The following is a 25,022-nucleotide window of genomic DNA, read 5'->3' as shown; positions in this document are numbered from 1 at the left end:
GGACATTTCCCTATCATCTTATGTATATTTTTTGTAATTTATAATTTATTATTTGTAATTTAATTTCTAATTCGTATATTTTGTTACTGTAAAATATCTAAAACCCGCTAATAATCTTTAATGGTTGATGCGGTAATTCTAAATAAAAAAAGTTTAATATTATACTATTATTTCTAAATTTACTAAGAGTAAGGAGTTCAGTATTTTACATTTTAATTTAATTTTTTTACTGTTTAATTGACAACTCATTTATAATATACAAATATTTTCCTGACTTCATTTCATTTATCTTATAGTGAAATTATAGATCAGTAAATTTTTTTATTAGTATCTTTGATTTCTACAGTTTCTTTTGACGTACAACATTCATATTTTGATGTTAAAGAATAACCGTCTGTTTAAGATCCCCCACCTTATGTTTGTACTTTTCTTATCTAAGATTCTTTCAAGATCTTTTTCGTTTGGTTAACTCAATTTTTAACATTGGGAATAAGCCACAATTTTACTTTAAAATTTTAATTTAACGTTCGTTGACGTTAATTTGGCACTTCGGAAATCGTTCTCACAATACAAAATATTGATAAGTTAAATAAATTTTCTTAAAAAAATGGTTTTCTCACAATACAAAACATTGATAAGTTAAATAAATTTTATTAAAAAAATGGTTTAGTGTATTAATGCCTTGAATTTTAAGAAATATTTCCGAAGTGGAAATACCAAAACGTCAGATTAAATTTTAAATTAAAATAGTGGCTTATTTTCAATAAAAATTGGGAATTTGTAAATTATATTATGATGCCACAAGAAAATAGCTTCAGAAAAATACCAGTAAACTAGATATACAAAAAAAATCCAAAATAGGAAGTCCAAAATATCTGGAAATCATTAAGTCTTTGCTCTTAACATTAATAAAAAATAAAAATATACCAAGGATCGCTTAAGTGAGAACATACTAGAGAATTTTATATGCACCGTAGTATTTAGCATTTACTGATGAGCTTGTAGTGTTATGAAAAAACTGGAATTAACTGCAGTAATCAAAAGATTCTAAGAACAAACATAAGAGATATATACTTAGATGAAGCAAAATCTGTCAATATCAGGAATAGATAGAGTATACAAAATACTTGACAATGCAAAGAGTATAGGGAAAATTATTAAAGTTTAAAGAGTAATATAGCTAGAAACTAGCTATATTACTCTTTATTTTCCCTAAAAACAGTCCTTCCTAGCTGAATAGCTAGGAACGACTGTTTTTGCTTCATTATCTACTTTACTCATAGTTACTTGTATACAAATGCATACATGCATTTTGTGTTTAAATTTATGATCTTATGAACTAAAATTTAGAAAAGTATAGCCTTAGCTTGTACTATTATTATGACGAAAAATATCTTGAACATTTAGTTGATATACTAAATCAAACTACAAGAAGACTTGCAAAATAATAATTCTTGTTTTAAGGCCTGTTCGTGAATGTTATTTTATTATGCATATTTTAAATTACAATCTTTATCATTTAAACTATACTTATTATATTTTGCCATATATTATTTATGTATATCCAATTTAATTTATATCTTGATTTGGTAAATATAAATTTAAACTATTCTACGTTTCTTCTCCAGTTAAAAATCAATAAACAAGGACTGTATATATAATATTATTATACTTACGTAATATAGATTGGCAAATAACACCGTTTTATTCTCCAGTCTCAAATTTTTAGATTCTGAAAGTTTCCCAATCACCTGTTTACAGAACATAACAGCTGCAAAGCCACTACTTTTTCCTTCATTTTCACAAAACTTTAATCCTTCAAAAAGGTAGTCTTTTACTTTGACTTTAGTAAACATTCCATCGTTTTCGCCAAAAATAGACGGCAGAGCTGGTTCTATTAAGGACATAGCTTCAGGTTGTGTTTCTTCAATCTTCAAGAGTACACTCTGAAACAAAAAAATAAATATTAGTAGATTAATTATCTTTACCATAGTTGGTTTATTTAACTTTTTAATTTTACATTATTTATTTCTCATTATTATGAATATATCGTAACATCTGCACTTTATTCTAACTAATACTTACTCTGTTTCATTTTATCCTTATTCTACTTTTTTCTCTTCATAATAAATTCTGCTAATTCATTGGCGGATTAATACCTTTAGGAATCGTTGTCACTCCATTTTTGCGCAGTGGTTCGATACTCCTTCTACCGATTGGTTATTTATCTCATACTATTTTGACCACACGGGTCTCGCCCAAGGTACTTATTTGGTTATTCCATTCTTATGTTGGGTGTACACTCGTTTATACACTGTACGTTACATGTTCCTCTAACGTCTTCACCCCGCTTTCCATCTCTCAACGTATTTCTTATAATTCTTCTCAGAACCCTCATCACCGCCGTTTCCACTAGTGTTCATATTATGGCTATGATGCTTCTGATGCGTGTGTTATTATTGGTCTTACACTGACTTTATATATTGTTTACTTCATTTCAGTGTTAATATGTCTGTTTGGCCATATAGTGTTAGTGAGACATCATGTCAGTCTATTTGCTTTTTGTACTTGATCTCTCACTTCTTTTTTCAGGTCTTCATACCTAGATAGTGTATTTCCAAGGTATTTTATTTCCATTATTTTTTTAATACTAATGTCATCGATTCCTAGTTATTTTCCGAGGTTAGATAAATATTAAATTCTTTTGCTCGTATTTTAAATCTGTGGACTAGTCTTTATAGCCTATTTTCATCTTGAGCTATCAATATTTGGATAAATTTCTGTAAGACATGTATCCAAGTGTTGCTACGCCACTGGTAGCAATTAACTTACAATTCTTAACTTCTACCTAGGTAAATTCTCATGAAAGCCGAAAATGTATTTAAAAGATATGTTTACCCGTAGATTAACTTTCTCCAACCAATTCCAAAAATTTTCTCTGTTAGACAAGAATTCAAAAGGTCGGTTTTTACCTACCTCTGTATAGAACTATCGGAGTTGTCCCCCGCCTCTCGAAAATCCCTTGCAATAGTCAGGTATTGAAAATCGAAATTTTAAGTCAGTATAATATTGTACCCCAGCTTAGCTGGCCGCTCGCATTTTAGTTAGTTTTTAGCTTCGAATTCGATATAATTCGATGCATTTTTGGTTTAAGAGTTTTTAGACTATCGCGTAATCAGTATCAAATTGTATCCCAGCTGAGCGGGTCGCTTCTTGTTTTTAGAGTTTTATCTCGCGCATTGTAGTTATCGTTACATAGCTTAGAGTTAAAAGCTAAACGCTCATTTAGTTATCAAGTTTATTCATATATAAGAAAACGTCCTTAGTTGAAGTGATAGTTAGTAGTAATATTTAAGCTGTGTCAGTGTTTGTAGTGTGTCGTAGACCAGTGTATAGACAGTGATCGGGGCTATTTCAATTTCAACTTGCGCTAAAACTTTGGCTAGATATTAACTTAGTTGTAGTAACATTCAATTATTAAATTATTTGTTTGAACTGCTTGTGTTCTTATTTCCCATGCCAGTGGGTGGTCCTTCGGATTGGAAGTAGTTACAAGACTTAGTACGCTCTAAATGGTAGCAATATCGCCATCCTAATTTGTTGAACAAATGTCCGTTTAATTCTACCAATATTGCTTCGTCTGCTTAACAAAGTATTTTACTTCTTTGTTTTCCATTCTGTATCCTCTTACTTTATTAACACTTTAAATTAATTCATCCATGATTAAATTAAAAACCATAAAGCTTAATGATTTCGAGGTCTATGTCTATTTGATAAATATGTTGTTTATCTGTTCTGACTGAAATTTTTTCTTTTTGGTGTTTCCTCTAGCGTTGTTTGTTGTTTTATTATATATAGCTTCTTAAGATAGCATGTATTCTTTTCTATATGTTTCGGGTATATTAGTTCCTTCACCTCCATTCGCTAAATTATTTGACCTCTTGCTACAAACCTTTATATTTTCTTTTGTAGACCATAAAAATTAAGCCCCATTTATTTTAAAAAACATTTTCTGTAATATTTTTTTATTTTTTTACAATTGGTGTAATTGTTCCTTGTCTTACTGTCTTATAATTATCGTATACTTCTTTTGTCTTGGTTGATATGTATTTCAGGTAAGCTTTTTTTATTTTGATTGTTCCTTTACTTTTGTGCAAACCTATGGAGTTATTATCCTTGGAAACGATTTATTTTTATTTTTCTTTCGCCCAGAACTTCCTCATCTAAAGGTTAAGATATTTGACTTTATATGCCCAGCTTTCTTCGATTCCATCACTTTATTCATCAATAAAGTCATCAGCAATCATTTTGTCTATTTTTAAAAAAATAACTAATTTATGCATAGTTTTTTATAAAATGTAAATATTACTTCTTCTTCACGTGCTATATCAGAATTGTCCGACGTTGGCGATCATCATTGCGAAGGTTTATAGATCTTTTACTATATGAAATAATTGTCCTGCATTTAGTATCTGAATGTCTTTAGTCCTAAATATTACTATGTAATAATAAATCTTTTTACCTTGAAATATTGTATCCAAATTTAGTTTGTAGCATTTTTTTCACACAAAAATAAGTAAAAAGGTCGAAAAAAAAGTTAAATAAAGCAGTTACAATTTTACAATTGTAGTTAATTAAAAAATAGATACGTACATAGTACATAGAGTTTAAAATTGTCACCACAGTTTCATCAGAATAAACTCCAGAAGCTTCTTTATCAAATTCAAAACGTGTATAGGCATTATAAGCTATTTCGTCAGGTGTAGTCCATTCGATCTCGCCTTTCCATTTATAAACCCTAAAAGTAATAAGTATAAATATAATTGAAAGTTAAATATACTAGATGGTCTGATAAGAATTTTTTTATTGTATTTAATATAGTCTCCTTTTAACTTAATACAACGATTTCAGCGATTGTATAATGTCTTTAGTAGCCCTAACTTTTCCGCTCCATTATGTTCTCAACGACAAAAGTTACTTAATTGCTCCAATTTTGCTTGTTACATATGCAAAACCGTCTTCGATCAAGTGACGCATCTCTTCGTTTTTAAAGTGGTATTATGGGTAGCTACATATTGTTGCTTAAGTTTGTTCTGCGCCATTTCTAGAAGATTTAATTCGCAAAGGCACGGAAGCAGCCTTCCAATAGAAACATAAGATCATACTTTTCGTATTGATCTTTAAAAGCAAGCGCTGCTCCTTATACCTCGGTTTAAGATAGCACTCCTTGAAAAAAATTTCTTTTTCCAGTAACCATTTATTTACTGCAGCTTTATTCCAGGAATTGTTAGATTATCTCTCTTTGCGGGAGTTATACGATAAATTGTCCAATACATTGATATTCCTGCAAACATTATCTGGTAAATTTGGTATAAACGTCTTTTTAAACCACGACTTAAAATATGCGGCATCCATTTCATCGTGATAGTCTTCATCATTTTTCCTTGCCATAAAACATGCTGCGTGACAGGAAGTAAACCTCCTAAAAAACCTGCAAACAATAAAACATATCGTACACCTTGTTTGATAGATACTTTTAAGTCAGTATTTAAACCATAGAGGAAAGCCTAGCCCTTAATTTGTATAGTGGTATCGCATCATTCGCAATTAAAATATTGGCCAACATTATCCTACGATTCGTCCAAATATATGATATTGCAATCGTCTCTTCGCAAACATCGTATAGTTCTTAAATAATTATGGCACAAATGAATATCTTTTCACGTTTCTTCGAAAAAAATCTGATTTCTATCAAAAGCCTCTTTAAAGTAAAAAAAGACAACATCATTATATACTCATTTTTTCAAATTATGTACTTATAAGTTTTAAGTATGGCGGCAAATTTTTCCTAAAAAATTTATTGAAAAATTCTCCGTAACGAACTTCTTACAACCTCGTTAAATGTGAATATTCTAAATATTCTACATATAAAATTCTAAAATCCTAAAAATTCTAAATATCTAAATATTCTAAATTCACAAAAGCTGTAGCAAAGTTCTTACTGAAATTTGTAAATCTTTTACACATTTTGTACAGCTCGAAAAGACAGAAAACGATAGTCGTTTTCGTTTAAGACTACCAAACTAGGTGGCACTTTTTGCAGCATTTAACTGGACTAGTGAACATAGAATGACACATTCGCTGGCTTTCCGTGTTTGAGTAGCTGGGGTAGCTTTTCGAAAGTTTGAAGAAACAGCTAGTGTTCAAGATGCCAAACGATCTGGTCGACCAACAATTAATGATGACAAAAAAATCAACATTATTGCAGAATTGGTAGTAGTGAACCGTACTTCTTCTACAGCCCAAGTTGCATCTATCTGATTTGTGAAATTAATCAAAGGAGAGCATACTGAATGATAGCTAAAGCCAAGTTTCATTTATACAAATTAAAAATTGTGCACTAATTTTCAGATGATGACCCGACCGAAGCCTAGAAATCTTTAAACATATGTCCAAATTAACCAACAGGCAGATTAGGCAATGAAAATATTAAAACACATTGGAGTGACACAAATCCTTACGTCTTTCGTGAAAAATATACTCAATTTCCAGAAAAAGTAAATGTTTGGGCAGTTATTTTGGGAAACTATATGGTTGGGCCTGTTTTTCTTAATGCTTACTTAACTGGTAAAGTGTATCTGGAGACGTTACAAAAGCAATTGAGCCATTCATTCTCGAAATTCTGAAAGTTAATCTAGATGAATTCGGCAAGTTGGACATAACGTTTTAACAATATGACGCGGATAGAATAAAGTGACAATGGACAAATTGGATGAGCGTGGAAGAAAAATTTTGTATTAAGGTAAGGTGTTATTGGGAATGGACAGATAGCTGGCCTAGTATGAATGAGTATAATGGAAAAAACCAGGAGCAGATACAGTGGCAAGATAAGAATAGGGCGCTCGAATGAAATTTTTGTGGACACTACACAGAACTGCGGGAAGAAGGAGTAAACATGCAGTATCCATTGGAAATGGAACATTTTGGGGATATTTAATGGCTATTCAAATTAAGATGTGAAGTTCTATATTTGAATGATCGATCCGGCAGAAATGATTAACGAAGGTTCTGCTCAATTTGTAACACGAAGAAAAGGTATCTTAATTTATTTTTATTTATTCTGTAGATAGTTTATGCTATTTCCCACCAGAATGCGCCATAATCCACAATTGGAGAAAATGGAAATGGCGCTTGGTCTAGTAATGCGTAATACCGTCCAAATTTATTTACGTGTCCTAAGATTTTTGTTTTTATTTTTGAAAAATTTGTTACGTTTAAGTAGAAGTTGTAAATGCAGTACTCTAATTCAGACCGTCTTATTTGTGTATTGGTTATTCAATACTTAAATTGTGGATTTTCTGATATTCTTTAACTTCTTATTCTTCTTATCTGTTTTAATCTTCTTATTCTTTTTTTTTATATAATTGCCATATTGCCAAATTCCAGTACGAGCCTAAAAACGTATCCATTGAATTCTGACAGGCAACGGTGAGGGAAATCTTTTTTGTACATCTTTCGGCCCAGTAGGATACTAGGCCAGATTGTGCTAATAATAGCAAAAATAGTAAGTGTAGATTTTATAGGTTCCCAAAGATTACATATAAATAAGAGAAAAGAAAAAGATGGATCCGTGCTAATAATATGAAAAAGTAAATATCACATAACCTCATTTTTATGCAATTGAAATAGGAAATATTTAAAAAATTTACCTTAAATGATATTTTATAAGGCTTCAAGCTAACTGCAGAGTGCCTGATGACTTAGCTTTTATATCATACCTTTTACTATTACTGTTTTTAATTATATGCTCTTTCACGTGAAAAACTTGATTTGCCAGTACTAGATTTTTCCTTTTCTTTTCCGTTTGGGGTTAAAAAGATATATTATGATGAATTTTGAGAAACCCAGTTTTTAATACTACATTTATTTTGTACATAAACTGAAAAAATATAATTAAAAAGTTAATTATTAATAATTGTCAATTTCGCCTGTATTTAACAATGTCAAACATATGTCATATGTTTAACCTGAAAATTGGTAGGTCCAAAATAGTCAGATGAAGGCGGTAGGTGTCGCGTCAGTCACGTACGGAGCGAATAGAGCCTCATTTGAAATCGTCCTGTATGCGTTAGATTGCCTAAGGAGCATACGTCTTTGCTAAGTCTCCATCAGCTTAGCGTATTTTGCAGTGTTCAGTTCGATACACCACACGGGGGCAGCGTAGGTTACCACAGACTGAAAAACTCCATTTAGCACCCTCCTTTTGGTGCTACCTGAGCCTTCAATGTTTGGCATTAGCTGTATCAACGCCTTTCGATTTCGGTTCGCCTTCTCTACCGTCTTTTAAATGTGTATTCCGAACCTTAGTCCTTCCGACAACCAGACTCTTTATATCAGAGGCAACTTTATTAAATCGTAACTTAGGTACAGAATGAGGTAACATGGGCTCCTTGAAATTCTTGGGTAAGTACTTTTCACATGTCCTACATTCTTTTATGAATGTTGTGATGTTGTCATTAAGGTGGGGCCAATAAAATATTTTTCTTGCCTTATTTATGGTTTTGCTTATACCTAGATGTCCCTTATGCATTATTGTCATGTAATTCTTTCTCAGAGCTGTAGGAACTATAATTCTGTCCTCAAGGAAGACTATACCAGCTTCAACAAAGATGCCAAAGATGCTGTCTCTTAGCTTATAGTATTGTTTGCAATTTGCTGGTAGCAGATTCTCTTTTGGTCATCCATTGAAGTAGTAGTCAAAATTTTTTGAAAGTGTTTCATCCTTACTCGTGAATTCTCTTCATTCAGATCGTTTCTCAATACTCATTGGTAGATGTTTGCTCACAGAATGTACCATTTCAATCATTTCAGGGTCGTGTTCCTGCACTTTTAAACTAGCACGTAACAACATGTCTGCCAAATGGATATTTTTACCTGAAACATATAATGTATTCAAGGAATACTTCAGAAGTTTCAACCTTAATCGTTGTAATCTCACAGATCTAATTTTACATATAGGTTTTGCCTTAATAGATATAATTGGTTTATGGTCTGTCTGTACATCAACAATAGATTTATAAATGAAATGACTGCGCCATGTTTAAAATTAATGTATCCACATATATTAGGATATTTTAATAATTGGATAAGCTTTATAATCGTTTATTGGAACCTAAATACAAACTTATATTCTAACAGATGATATTTTTATAGTTGACATTAACCTTGACAGTTGACACCACATGTCTAACGGCTATGTTCGGTTTAGTAATATATAGTTAAACACCACCTACTAATACGGTACAGGGCAGTGTTAGCCGCATTAGCCATGCCCGTTTTCTAACTTGCCTTCGCAACCAGTGCGAGATCAACACCCCGTCGTACAGGACATTTTACAGCATGCGACCTAGTACTGAACCCTGCGGAATACAGTGCGACAAACTGATGCTGGTATATTTTTCTCTTATAGACCTGCCATTTAATTATCTGTCAATTACGTTGACCAGGTACTCCCTAACGCCCCATTCTCTGATCCTGGACATGATTTTTTCCCATGATGACAGTATTCTGTCTCCGGCGTCTGCAAGTAATGTAGCCTTTCTTAAATAAATTTAAAGTGTTTGTTTGTCCTTTTGTAGTGTAGTGTGATGTACATTTATATGTTTATGACATTTTATTCTTGTCGGATAGGCCGCAATTGACGAAATGCCCCTGAAGATGATCTAGGGATCGAAAGTACTTGGGCAAGATTAAATTAAACTGTGCTCGATATATGCCTTTTATCTGATCAAAGTTCAATTAAGGAACAATCCACTGATACGTTTTTTTTTTTAATTTTAGACAATTTTATTAAACTAAAACTGTTATTTTAGCGAATATTATATAATATTTACTACACTTTACTTCACTCTATAACCACTTTACTCTATAGTATCTGTTATTATAAACGTCATTATGAACGATGCGTCTGGCAATTGGATTGGTTACTAATATCGCTGCTAAGACGTTTGGGAGTCTGCTTAAGCGTAGGGCATAGTTTTTGAAATAACTACCAATTTCACCTTAAACCGTCATTATTTTAAGGTCTTTCGCAATATTGCAATTTGAGATATACTATGGAGCGTTGGTAATAATGCGGTCCACTTTGAACTGGATTTTTTCCAATTTTTTGATGTTGGACTTAGAAGCTGAACCTCAGAGTTATATTCCATAACTCCAGACAGGCTTTATAATTGTCTTGTATATTAGGAGCTTATTTTCCAGTGACAACGTTGATTTAAAGCCCATGCGCCAGTACATTCTGCTGAGTATGAGTCGCAGTTGCTTCCTTTTTGTGAAGATATATTTTTTCAATGTAAGTCCTTTGTCCAGGTGCATACCTAGGTATTTTGCATGTTCCTTCTGGGAAAGTTGCTGATTGTTAACTACTACTGATGGATAGTGGCCTCTGTGGTTTTTAAACGTAATATTTACCGACTTATGTTCATTTACTTTAATGCGCCATTTCTTTAGCCACTGCAGGATACCATTTAGCATTCTCTGGACAGGCATATAGAAGAACAAAGCGGCGCGGAATAGAAAGAAAACATGGCTCTTGTCTCATTAGTAAATTTTTAAATATTGCAAGCAAAATTTTACCGAATGGATAAGTTCGACAAAATCACAGGTAAACTATAACCATTCATAAATGCAATAGAACTTCTAGAGAAAATATCGGTAGGACATGAAGAAAAAGCAATAACAAAATGCTTCAAAAGAAGATCAACATCAGTACATACAGAAAGGTTACAGACAAGTCAATAATTATTTAAATAGAGAAAACTTTGTGGTGAGGTGGATATAAAAGAAACGTGAGGCTATTAGATAAGAAGATTGTAAATTATAAATTGTACGAGCAGCTTGTGAAAGGCCGCCTTGGGCGAGAGCTAGAAGAAAAGCGTGCGCTGAGCTACCGCCAAAATGGTTGTAGGGCCAAAAGGTTCACCACAGATGCGGTCACAGAAGTAACCTCTTTAGTAACGCAGGATACAAAGATATGGTGGCTCTCATCCTGCTAGACGTCAATAATGCCTTTAACACGGCATCATGGAAAAAAATCATGTCCAGGCTAAAAGAATGGGGCGTTAGGGAGTACCTGGTCAACGTAATTGACAGATAATTAAATGGCAGGTCTATAAGAGAAAAATATACCAGCATCAGTTTGTCGCACTGTATTCCGCAGGGTTCAGTACTAGGTCGCATGCTGTGAAATGTCCTGTACGACGGGGTGTTGATCTCGCACTGGTTGCGAAGGCAAGTTAGAAAACGGGCATGGCTAATGCGGCTAACACTGCCCTGCACCGTATTAGTAGGTGGTGTTTAACTATGTATTACTAAACCGAACATAGCCGTTAGACATGTGGTATCAACTGTCAAGGTTAATGTCAACTATAAAAATATCATCTGTTAGAATATAAGTTTGTATTTAGGTTCCAATAAACGATTATAAAGCTTATCCAATTATTAAAATATCCTAATATATGTGGATACATTAATTTTAAACATGGCGCAGTCATTTCATTTATAAATCTATTGTTGATGTACAGACAGACCATAAACCAATTATATCTATTAAGGCAAAACCTATATGTAAAATTAGATCTGTGAGATTACAACGATTAAGGTTGAAACTTCTGAAGTATTCCTTGAATACATTATATGTTTCAGGTAAAAATATCCATTTGGCAGACATGTTGTTACGTGCTAGTTTAAAAGTGCAGGAAAACGACCCTGAAATGATTGAAACGGTACATTCTGTGAGCAAACATCTACCAATGAGTATTGAGAAACGATCTGAATTAAGAGAATTCACGAGTAAGGATGAAACACTTTCAAAAATTTTTGACTACTACTTCAATGGATGACCAAAAGAGAATCTGCTACCAGCAAATTGCAAACAATACTATAAGCTAAGAGACAGCATCTTTGACATCTTTGTTGAAGCTGGTATAGTCTTCCTTGAGGACAGAATTATAGGTCCTACAGCTCTGAGAAAGAATTACATGACAATAATGCATAAGGGACATCTAGGTATAAGCGAAACCATAAATAAGGCAAGAAAAATATTTTATTGGCCCCACCTTAATGACAACATCACAACATTCATAAAAGAATGTAGGACATGTGAAAAGTACTTACCCAAGAATTTCAAGGAACCCATGTTACCTCATTCTGTACCTAAGTTACGATTTAATAAAGTTGCCTCTGATATAAAGAGTCTGGTTGTCGGAAGGACTAAGGTTCGGAATACACATTTAAAAGACGGTAGAGAAGGCGAACCGAAATCGAAAGGCGTTGATACAGCTAATGCCAAACATTGAAGGCTCAGGTAGCACCAAAAGGGGGGTGCTAAATGGAGTTTTTCAGTCTGTGGTAACCTACGCTGCCCCCGTGTGGTGTATCGCACTGAACACTGCAAAATACGCTAAGCTGATGGAGACTTAGCAAAGACGTATGCTCCTTAGGCAATCTAACGCATACAGGACGATTTCAAATGAGGCTCTATTCGCTCCGTGCGTGACTGACGCGACACCTACCGCCTTCGTCTGACTGTTTTGGACCTACCAATTTTCAGGTTAAACATACGACATATGTTTGACATTGTTAAATACAGGCGAAATGGACAATTGTTAATAATTAACTTTTTAATTTTATTTTTTCAGTTTATGTACAAAATAAATGTAGTATTAAAAACTGGGTTTCTCAAAATTCATCATAATATATCTTTTTAACCCCAAACGGAAAAGAAAGGAAAAAATCTAGTACTGGCAAATCAAGTTTTTCACGTGAAAGAGCATATAATTAAAAACAGTAATAGTAAAAGGTATGATATAAAAGCTAAAGTCATCAGGCACTCTGCAGTTAGCTTGAAGCCTTATAAAATATCATTTAAGGTAAATTATTTAAATATTTCCTATTTCAATTGCATAAAAATGAGGTTATGTGATATTTACTTTTTCATATTATTAGCAGGGATCCATCTTTTTCTTTTCTCTAATATATATCGCCTTCCGGCAACAATACCGGGACAACTCAAAATTGGTCGTTTTTGAGATGTCTACACTAAAATATAGAGGATTTGAAGCTCTATAAATCGCGATGACTGGAACATTTTTAAGTGCAATACTCTCCGAGCGAGGGCGCTAGGTCTACCATTACATTCAGACTGGTAGGAGGTAAGCGCGGCGGGAGTAGTGGGCTAACGCTGAAGTCCGTCACTCTGTTACCGACGTTTGAAGAGAGTGTGTCACGAACAGTGAACCTTTTGAATTGTCTCAGTGTGCATGCCTTAACTTCGGTTATCCATTTTGAGTTGTCACATCTTTTTGAATTGTTTTTAGAGATGTCCCTCTATTCAGGCTCCAAAGTAAGTATTATTGTATATTTTTAAATTATTTACTATGTGATATCTTTACTTTGGTCATAACTAAAGAATTTTACGTAGGTACCTTTTTAATAACAGTGTTATAATTATGAATAGATAGCAGATTGGTGCGATTTTGCGAACAATTTCGGACAGAGATTAAGGCATAAAATAAATATTTGAAAATTAAAATACACAGAAATAGTCCAGTAAATGACCGTTTTGGAGTATATTTTTGTCAGGGTCAACTCCGCATTGCATAAAAAATTTGTATTTGAGTTCTACTAACCCTCGACTTTAAAGTTGAGCTTGTACCGTTGGTTGATTTTACTTGGGGGTGAAAAAATGCACGTCACACACTTTAAAATTTCCACACATCTTTACTTACGAATATCATATCGAATTTACGAATATCGTAACATAATAACTTAAGAATAACTGTAATGTACGAGTAATATTCAAAATTACATTTCGGCTCATTTGTTTTCAGGGACCGTCTCATTCTGATATTGGTGGGCGAGGTCGGCTTTTACTATCATTATGTAGACAGAATCAAAATGAAAAGGAGAATCTAGATTCAGAACCTAATAATCCAGCGTCACGCACGATTGATAATGTAAGTGTATGGAACCCCTTTATTTTTGAATATGATCGCTTTTCGACTATAATAACTGATAAAGACTTCGCCATATTATGCGAAAAGTTCACCCAAATCTCACCTTGTTCAAATAAAAATACTTTAGCACGTTTTGAACCCACTAACAATGCTGAAGACACGATTGAAAATCTAGACAACGAATCCACAATTAGTGATATTGTCGAACCTTTCGGAGATGACGACTCAATTAAAGATCCAGATTTCGATGTATCGGACTACGTTACGTCCCCAGACAGTGTTGAAATGGATGAGGCTAACATGAACCAGTCGACCAAAAAGCAAGCGAAAGAGATCCGACAATCCCAAGAAAGTAGGCTCAAACAAAATCATCAAATTTGCCCAGCAGCTGAAGTTCTGGTTGATGTCAATAATTTTTCACCAGAAAACGAAGGCGGAGCCACTACAAAAAGAGGAAAAAAACCAGTTGCCTGTCCTTCAGAATGGAAAAGTAACAAGAATAAACAGCTTCGTAATTCGGGCAAAGAATACACTTCACGGAAATCTAATAAAATCGTTAAAGCAAGAGTCATAAAACCTCCTTGCAGAAATTGTCCACACAACTGTCCTTTAAAAATTTCAGAAGAAATAAGGATGTCTTTATTCAATCGATACTGGGAACTTGGCAGTATAGAAAAGCAGCGAGATTTTGTGGTTCGTCGCTCAGCTGAAGTAAAACCTCAGTATCGTTATGCCAAAGAAAATTCTAGAAAATTGAATCATGCCTTCTATTTTGAAGTGAATAATTTGCGACTTAGAGTATGTAAATTTTTTTTATGGCTACATTGGGAATCAGTAAACGAGCAATTTCGACGAGTTTCCTTAAAAACGAGGCTGGTTTCGTCCAGCCAGACCGGCGTGGTAAACACACTAATAGAAAAGTAGTTGATGTTTCTATTAAGAACGACATGAGAGCACACATTGATTCAATCCCGAAAGTGGATAGCCACTATACAAGAGCTAACACCACAAGGCATTTTATCGAAGGAGGTAAGTCAATATCGCAAATCTATCGTGATTACGTTGAGAAATGCAGACAACAAGGCAAACATTTTGGAAATCAGACGATGTTTTCACGTATTTTCAACCAAGAATACAATTTGTCATTTTTTACGCCCAAAAAAGATCAGTGTCAATTTTGCACAGCGTTTCAAAACTACAATGAAGAACTTCGAGAAAAGAATGCAGAAGAACTCAAGCGACATCATCAGGAAAAAGACTTGGCTCGAAAAGAGAAAGAGATGGATAAAACTCAATCGGCAGCAGATGTTATCGTAGCAACATACGACTTACAAGCAGCATTGCCTACTCCTAAAGGAGAAGTTTCAACGTTTTACTACAAGTCGAAACTCTCTACGTACAACCTAACTGTATTTGACTTGAAAACAAAACAAGCTATTTGTAATGTCTGGCACGAGGGTGATGCCCACAGAGGTGCCAATGAAATAGCTACATGCATTTTTAAATTTATTGAAGAGAGAGCTATGAGCGCAGAAGGAGATATAGAGTTCATTTTCTTCACCGACAACTGCTGCGGACAACAAAAAAATAAATTCTTGTTGAGCATGTACATGTACGCCATCACACAGTTCAGTAATATAAAAAGCATCTCCCATAAATATTTGATCTCCGGGCACACTCAAAACGAGGGTGATTCGGTTCATTCAACGATTGAGGCGGAATTAAGGAGGACTCGAAAAACTGGACCCATTTATGTGCCGGCCCAGTACTACCAGCTAATGAAAAGTGCGAAAAAGACATCTCCACTGTATCGTGTAATAGAATTTGCATTCAACGATTTTATCGATTTCAAGGATTTGGCAGGAAAAATCGGCAAAAATTTTAATAAGAATATTGATTCTGACACCTTTTCATTCTCAGACATCAAAATAGTAAAAATTGTCAGAGAAAAACCTTTTGAATTCCTCTACAAATTATCATACTTAGATGACTTCAAGACTGTTAATATTTTCGATGAACATAACCAAAAGAAGCTAAAATTGCGCAAGAATTGCAACCAGTTGACTACTACTGATAAAATTAATGTAATAAAAAACTGGCACAAAAAAGCGGCGTATGACAAACCGGTGGGAATATCTGAGAACAAGAAAAAAGATTTGATGTCTCTAGTCTCTGACAATCTCATTATCTCTACCTATCACAGTTTTTACAAAGACTTATTAATTAATAAGGCAGTCAAATGAAGTGATCCTAGTGTTATGTTTATCTACCAAGTTTGTGTACCCCATTAATTAATAATACACACAATTTTTCTGATGCCTCTTCTTGGCCTCTTGAAATTTCTTTGTGAACATTATAACTTTTTAATAAAACTATTAAACTACCGTCTACTTTTTATTCATCATTTCTATTTATGCTGTTACTCTTTAAATGGGATATCAGAATGAGTAGATATTTCATAATAATGAAATAATTCTGGCAACAATACTGGAACAACTCAAAATTTTTTCAATTAATTGCTAATTATTAAATCGAGTGATAGCACAAGATTGCTAAAATGAACTGAAAAGCAATCTTTGACATCAACTGAAACAAAGAACATAGTTTTAGTCAAAAACGTATATAACTCAAAGCATAAAATGGCTGTACAAAATTCCAAAAACTTTAAACTCGATTTTCTCGAAACACGTTTTTTTGAGTTGTCCTGGTATTGTTGCCGGAAGGCGATATGTAATCTTTGGGAACCTATAAAATCTACACTTACTATTTTTGCTATTATTAGCACAATCTGGCCTAGTATCCTACTGAGCCGAAAGATGTACAAAAAAGATTTCCTTCACCGTTGCCTGTCAGAATTCAATGGATACGTTCTTAGGCTCGTACTGGAATTTGGCAATTATATAAAAAAAAGAATAAGAAGATTAAAACAGATAAGAAGAATAAGAAGTTAAAGAAAATCCACAATTTAAGTATTGAATAACCAATACACAAATAAGACGTTCTGAATTAGAGTACTGCATTTACAACTTCTACTTAAACCTAACAAATTTTTCAAAAATCAAAACAAAAATCTTAGGACACGTAAATAAATTTGGACGGCATTACGCATTACTAGACCAAGCGCCATTTTCTCCAATTGTGGATTATGGCGCATTCTGGTAGGAAATAGCATAAACTATCTACAGAATAAATAAAAATAAGGTAAGATACCTTTCCTTCGTGTTACAAATTGAGCAAAACCTTCGTTAATCATTTCTGCCGGGTCGATCATTCAAATATAGAACTTCACATCTTAATTTGAATAGCCAATAAATATCCCCAAAATGTTCCATTTCCAATGGATACTGCATGTTTACTCCTTCTTCCCGCAGTTCTGTGTAGTGTCCACAAAAATTTCATTCGAGCGCCCTATTCTTATCTTGCCACTGTATCTGCTCCTGGTTTTTTCCATTATACTCATTCATACTAGGCCAGCTATTTGTCCATTCCAAATAACACCTTACCTCAATACAAAATTTTTCTTCCACGCTCATCCAATTTGTCCATTGTCACTTTATTCTATCCGCATCATATTGTTAAAACGTTATGTCCAACTTGCCGAATTCATCTAGATTGACTTTCAGAATTTCAAGAATGAATGGCTTAATTGCCTTTGTAACGTCTCCAGATACACTTTACCAGTTAAGTAAGCATTAAGAAAAACAGGCCCAACTATATAGTTTCCCAAAATACCTGCCCAAACATTTACTTTTTCTGGAAATTGAGTATGGTTTTCACGAAAGACGTAAGGATTTGTGTCACTCCAATGTGTTTTAATATTTTCATTGCCTAATCTGCCTGTTGGTTAATTTGGACATATGTTTAAAGAATTCTAGGCTTCGGTCGGGTCATCATCTGAAAATTAGTGCACAATTTTTAATTTGTATGAATGAAACTTGGCTTTAGCTATCATTCAGTATGCTCTCCTTTGACTTATTTCACAAATCAGATAGATGCAACTTGGGCTGTAGAAGAAGTACGGTTCACTACTACCAATTCTGCAATTATGTTCATTTTTTTGTCATCATTAATTGTTGGTCGACCAGATCGTTTGGCATCTTGAACACTAGCTGTTTCTTCAAACTTTCGAAGAAGCTACCCCAGCTACTCAAACACGGAAAGCCAGCGAATGTGTCATTCTATTTCCACTAGTCCAGTTAAATGCTGCAAAAAGTGCCACCTATTTTGGTAGTCTTAAACGAAAACGACTATCGTTTTCTGTCTTTTTGAGCTGTACAAAATGTGTAAAAGATTTACAAATTTCAGTAAGAACTTTGCTACAGCTTTTGTGAATTTAGTCGCCGAATATAGAGATAACGACATTGTTTTGTTGACCATAGGAATGAAGATTTATTGCAATCCCATCTTTAGAGTATATTTATTATAATGCTCTAAAACTAATTTTTTGGTTATTTTTTAGCCTTAGTAGCAATACAAATAAATAAGTAAGTAAATAAGTAATACGTTTTATTGTCACTGAAAATTGTACAAATTTTATGGACAAAACTTATAACAATAAGACAAGAAAGAAGAAAAAAAATTAGAATGAGAATCATTTGTACTTTTAAATAAAAAAAAAACAATAAAATTCTTTCAAATTTAAACATAAAAAATACTACCTAATTAAGAACCTACAAACTTCGTAAAATGTACCTAACAAAAAATAAAAATTAGGAAAGCAAATTAATGAATTAAGGGCTTAAAAATTCCACCTCCTTGTGCTAAACAGTAACCAAATCTGTCATACTGATTTCTCCTCATATTTTGGTATTAACAATTCCTGGTATTCTGTAAATCTTCTTCCTCCAGTCAACCCAGAAGTCGAAGGAACACTTGAAGATTTTAACGAATTTAGCGAAACGTTTAATTAGAATATTATACCAAATGACATCCTAATTTTTTGGGGTGTTTGTGAGTTTGAATATTTGAACGGTTGCGTATGCAATATATTTGTTTATACAGACTGTTGTGCTGAAATTAACGAAAATAATCAAAATGATTTAAGGTAATATGTTGCCGAAAGAACGCTTGATCAAGTAAAAGATGGTTTGCTATAACAAGCAAGAAAAAATGAAACTAAATTCCAATAAATTATTACTGGCTGCAATAATTGGTGATAGGGGACGAGCTTATGGAACAAATATATTAGGCGTTATTATGACAGTTGAAGATAAAATGTATTAAAAAATCGGGACAAAAAAGGGCATATTACCACAGTTATTTACAAGAAATCAGTTCTGTGTATATCGGGCTACCCTTATTGCTACCGAAAAAGTTTCAGTTGTTGAAAAATCGTGAGAGTGCAGCGACTTCATCTCTATATGGTGGTCGAGGATATAAAAGATGCTCGTGCAAAACCAAATGTGGTTCAAAAAAGTGTTACTGTAAGGCAGCTAATATTTTATGCAACTCTAAGTGTCACGGAAGTTTGTCATGTTTAAATAAATAGCATTTATTTTTTATATAATTAGCAACGTTGTAATATTTTCTTACACATTATTCAACATTAACCAAGGAGAATAGTTAAACTTGACATTAACCTGTGTATGTCAATATATCTGAATTTATTACGATATTAACATTACATTTCGGTTAAAGTCAAGATTAACAGGTTAATATTTCGAAGTTTACCCGTAATGTATATGTGTTATATGTGAAAATAGTAACCTTGAACCACCTGACTTGAAAGTTTCACAATACCAGTTTCCTATTGCATCATACCTACAACAGCAGTTCCCATAGAAATAGCTGAGCCATGCAACGCCACAAACTCGAAGCAGCCGTTAGCTACCGTAGTAAATACAAAATTATTACTTTTAGTATTATTATAAATAAACGATCATTAGCATTTTAGGACACTCGTCAAAACCTCGTCAAGCTCGATACAACGTAGTTATTGTTATTTCATTTTTGTACCTTGTCAGTTTAACTTATAAAAATAATTGTAATAAAAAATTTTAATAAAGAGTTTTTTAAATAGTTAAAGAAGAAATAAGTGATATAACGATTGGCGCAGTCGATAGGATACGGTTAACGTTGATAGAACAAGGAAACTAACTAGCAACGGCGGATCACTATCCCTTAACGAAAAACGAATCTACGAGCCGTCCTTATTCAACAGGATTCTACGGAAGGAACACCCAGTGAAGCCCCTGGTAGCAGACCCTGATTGAAAACAAGACGACCTCGATGCTTTTGTTAATGTAAGTAACTGAATCATCTCGTTTTGATATTTCAATATTTGCAACATTATTTTCATATAAAATTGACTTCATAGCAAGCTAATTTGATTATCTAATAAGGAAATATTTTATTTTATTGTATTTTATTTTATTTTATTTCTATATTTTACTCTTCGTATTTTTTTATTTCGTTTTATACCATTTTTATAGTTTATTTACTTTGTTATAATCTGTTTTCATAACATTACCATTAATATTTCAAAATGCCAAACTCAAGCAGAAATTGAACCATATAAACTTCCCAAAATATTTTCTATAATTTCTGAGTTCGAAGGAGACCCAATCTCTCTTCCAACATTCCTAGATGCATGTGATTGTGCATTTAAAATGTCGACAGCAGACCAACGTATCCTATTAATGATTCACATAAGAAATAAACTTAGAGGTAAAGGAGACCAACTAATAAATTCAAGAAAACCAAGTTCCTACTCTGAAATAAAAAATGTAGTAAACCTTCGTTTTGGAGATAGCAGAGACTTTACTTATTTAATACATGACCTACAGAGACTTCGACAGCTATTAAATGAATCCCCTTTAACCTTCTTTAATGACTACAAGTTCTGAATGCAAAAATGCATTCTCAATCCAGAAATCAAACCTAACCTCAGACCAAAAGATCGCCCAATGCAATTTATTCAATTCTATGGCAATAAATACTCCTTTAATGGAATTAGAGCCCCGTTTAGTAATTATTAGGGCTAGCAACCCTACTGATCTTATAAAAGCTAGCAATCGTATACGACGGGAGCTTCAGCTCTCATATTTCGAAACTCAAAAATCAAATAAAGATATTAATCAAAAAAATCCCCAACAGATGAGAAGATCCTCATCTAATTTTTCTAAATGCACAAATTTTGGTCGTATTGGCCATTTAAGTAACAAATGCCGTTCCTCGCGTCCACTTTATTATCAAAATCAATATAACAGACCGCAAAATTACCAAAATAATAAAAACCAATATTCTTCCAATCAACAAATTTCAAACCCACAGAGACCGACTTTTATGTGTCCAAATCAAATGCAAAATCGCCCATCTGTCATCCAAAGAAACCCAAACTTACAAAATTATCAACAAAGGGCTCATGTTTTTAATGAATACCTTGACGAATTTATAGAATCTAATGGAGATTACTATACAGAACATAATCTTGAAACCGAACATTATTACGATTATATCAATGATATACCTGATACCTCTGTATCAGAAGTATCAGGATTTTCTCTCGCTTCCCCACCAAAACTATCCCCCAATTCATACGACTCTTTCAACAGATATTGTGAATATACAGGAACAAATTCAAACCCTGAATTTGGACAATTTCGATCCAAATCTAAATTTTCCAGAACAGATATTTCTGTAAGCCCCTTTCACATAATGACCTCCAAAAATGTATACTATATCAATAACGCTACAAATACCTTTAAACTTTTAATTGATACCGGTGCAAGAATCACAGTTTTTAAATAGAATATTGCACGAAATTATCAAAATAGATTTTCTGAGAAAGTTACCATACAAGGCATAACCGACGAAAAACTGCTAGTTAGAGAATCTGTTGTCATTCCTTTTACTGAAGGTAACCCTCATAAAGTTTTTATTTACAATTTAGACATTGATTTCGATGGCATAATAGGTCTAGATTTTTTAGATCATTATGAATGTGTAATAGACCTTAAAACTAGAATAATTCATACAAACTTCAAAACCCTCACCCTACATAAAGTTGGACAAGAAACACATAAGTCCACAGAAAATAATCCACCGACAAAAATAGTTAATTTCCTGAAAATGCTAGAGATCAATATCAACACATCTCTAGACCAAAGAGAAAAAGAATAAAAGAAAACATAAATTGAATAACGATTGATGGCCACATCGAACAAATATTTAGATTAAACTGCAATCTATCAAATACAGACGCAATATTGTCATCTCAAGAAATAGAAAAAGTCCGAATTCCTCATGCATTAGTTCATGTAAACGAAGATGGAGACTTTTTTACTTTTGTCATCAATGCAAATGCAATGCCAAAAAGTATCGAATTTTTGAACGTCAACATTGAACCTATAGACGACTTGGAGCCGATTTTTTCTTACAACCAAAAGTACACTGAATATCCAATTATAGACAGAGAACAAATTATAAAAGAACAACTGAGAATTGACCATTCGAATCCCGAAGAAAAGGAACAAGTTTTAAATATTTGTACAGAATTTTCAGATATATTCTATGTAGAAGTCGACAAAGTGACATTCACAAATGAAATATTAAACATGCAATTCAGACAAACAACTCAAAACCTGTCTACATAAAATCTTACAGATATCCACAAGTGCATAAAGAGGAAGTAAAGACCCGAATTAACAAAATGCTAGAGTAAGGAATAATTCAGCACTTCATCTCCCCTTGGGTACCTCCAGTTTGGGTTGTGCCCAAGAAACTTGATGCATCCGGAAAACAGAAATGGCGGGTTGTTATTGACTATCGCAAGCTTAACGAAATTACAGTAGAAGATCGATATCCACTTTCACAAATTTCAGAACTACTGGACCAATTAGGAAAATGTCAGTATTTCACAACACTAGACTTGGCATCCGGATTTCGCCAAATTAAAATTGATCCACAAGATATTCAAAAAATTGCATTTTCAGTTGAAAATGGACATTATGAATTTGTGCGTATGCCTTTTGGTTTAAGAAATGCCCCTTTTACTTTTCAACGAGTAATGGACAACATTCTCCTGGAAATTCAAAACGAACGATGTTTAATATATATGGACGACTTTACAATCTAATCAGCCACCATTTATGAGCATATGTCAGGACTGACAGAAGTTTTTAAAAGATTAAGGAAGGCAAATCTGAAGATACAACCAGATAAATGTGAGTTTTTGAGAAAAGAAGTCGCATACCTGGGTCATCTTGTAACAGAACACAGAGTAAAAACAAACCCTGCCAAAGTGTCATGCATAAAAAGTTTCCCAGAACCAAAGAACCCTAAAGAAATTAAATCATTCTTAGGTTTAGTCGGTTACTACCGAAGATTTATTCCAAATCTCAAAGTCACTTACAAAATTGCTTCAAAAAGATGTCCCTTTTGTCTTTAATGTCGAATGTAAAGAAGCATTTAAAGAAGTTAAAAATATTCTGACAGACCCAATCTTTATATATCCAAATTTCGAAGAACCCTTCTTATTTACTATCGACGCTAGTGCATTCGCAATTGGAGCCGTTTTGTCGCAGGGTCCATTAGGAAAAGACCTGCCGATCGCTTATGCCTCAAGAACATTCTTCTTCTTCAAGTGCCATTTCCGCGGCGGAGGTCGGCAATCATCATAGCTATTCGGACTTTTGAGACGGCTGCTCTGAAAAGTTCATTTGATGTACATCCGTACCACTCTCTCAGGTTGCGCAGCCATGACATTCTACGCCTCCCTATGCTTCTCTTTCCTTGGATCTTTCCCTGCATAATCAGTTGGAGCAAGGTGTATTTCTCTCCACGTGTAATATGTCCGAGATATTCTAATTTTCTTGTTTTTATTGAATTTAAAATTTCCATTTCTTTGTTCATCCTTCCTAGAACCTCTTTGTTTGTGACGTGTTCTGTCCATGATATTTTCAGAATTCTTCTGTACACCCACAGCTCAAATGATTCCAGTTTTTTCATTGATGTTGCATTCAAGGTCCAAGATTCCATTCTATAAAATAAAGTCGAAAAAACATAGCACCTCGTCAACCTAACTCTTAGTTCCAGTTTTAAATCCCTGGTACATAGAACTCTTCTCATTTTGTTGAAATTTACTCTAGCTTTTTCTATTCTTATTTTTATCTCCTAATTGTAATCATTTGTGGAGTTAATCATTGTTCCCAGGTATGCATATTTGTCCACTTGTTTGACGTTGGTTTCGTTTATTAGAAGATTCTCGTTATTTCTTTGAGTTTTCGATATTCTCATAAATTTCGTCTTCTTGACATTCATTGTTAGACCATACTCTTTTCCATACTCTGCTATTCTGGTCACCAGTCTCTGAAGATCTTCAATGTTTTCGGCTAAGATCACAGTGTCGTCCGCATATCTAATGTTGTTAATGGGAACTCCATTTACCTTTATTCCAGCTGTTTCACCCTCAAGAGCTTTTTTCAGGACCTCTTCGGAGTAGGCATTGAAAAGAATTGGCGACAATACGCATCCCTATCTTACTCCACATCTAATTTCAATTTCTTCTGACAGCTGTTCGTTAACACGTACTTTTGCTCGCTGTTTATAGTATAAATTTGATATGATCCTGAGGTCGTTATAGTCAATCTTCTTTGATTTCAGGACATTCATTAAATGTTTATGTCGTACTTTATCGAACGCTTTATTATAGTCAATAAAACATGCGTATATATCTTGATTGACGTCCAGGCATCTTTGTATTAGTATATTAAGTGAAAAAAGAGCTTTACGTGTTCCTAGGCCTTTGCGAAAACCAAATTGTGTATTATTAACGTCTATATCCAGTTTATGATATATTCGGTTAGGGATGACTTTAAGTAGTAACTTCACCCTATGAGACATTAAGCTAGTGGTGCGGTAATCGCTGCATTCTCTTGCGTTTTTCTTTTTAGGGAGACAAATAAAAATAGATGTTAACCACTCTTTGGGTAATACGCCCTGAACTATAAATTTGGTTCAAGAGTGTCACTAAAACATCAATGTGCTTCTCATCTAGAATTTTTA

The 25,022-nt window shown here is 33.5% G+C and overlaps 1 protein-coding gene across 1 annotated transcript in view; it reads right to left on the bottom strand.

Annotated features, from left to right (window-relative positions):
* The window catches only part of LOC140450152 (sensory neuron membrane protein 1-like), a 436,941-nt gene that overhangs the window by 207,386 nt on the left and 204,533 nt on the right, over nucleotides 1-25,022 (bottom strand). The window contains exons 3-4 of the mRNA XM_072543598.1: nucleotides 4,654-4,798; nucleotides 1,677-1,946 (exon numbers count right to left, since the gene is read on the bottom strand). Coding sequence (XP_072399699.1) covers nucleotides 1,677-1,946; nucleotides 4,654-4,798 — 415 coding nt within the window. The remainder of the gene's footprint in view (nucleotides 1-1,676; nucleotides 1,947-4,653; nucleotides 4,799-25,022) is intronic.

Source organism: Diabrotica undecimpunctata, chromosome 9 (genome assembly GCF_040954645.1).
Source record: "Diabrotica undecimpunctata isolate CICGRU chromosome 9, icDiaUnde3, whole genome shotgun sequence".
Taxonomy (NCBI): Eukaryota; Metazoa; Arthropoda; class Insecta; order Coleoptera; family Chrysomelidae; genus Diabrotica; species Diabrotica undecimpunctata.
The sequence above is the reverse complement of the archived record's forward strand: the minus strand, read 5'-3'. Positions and strand labels throughout refer to the sequence as shown.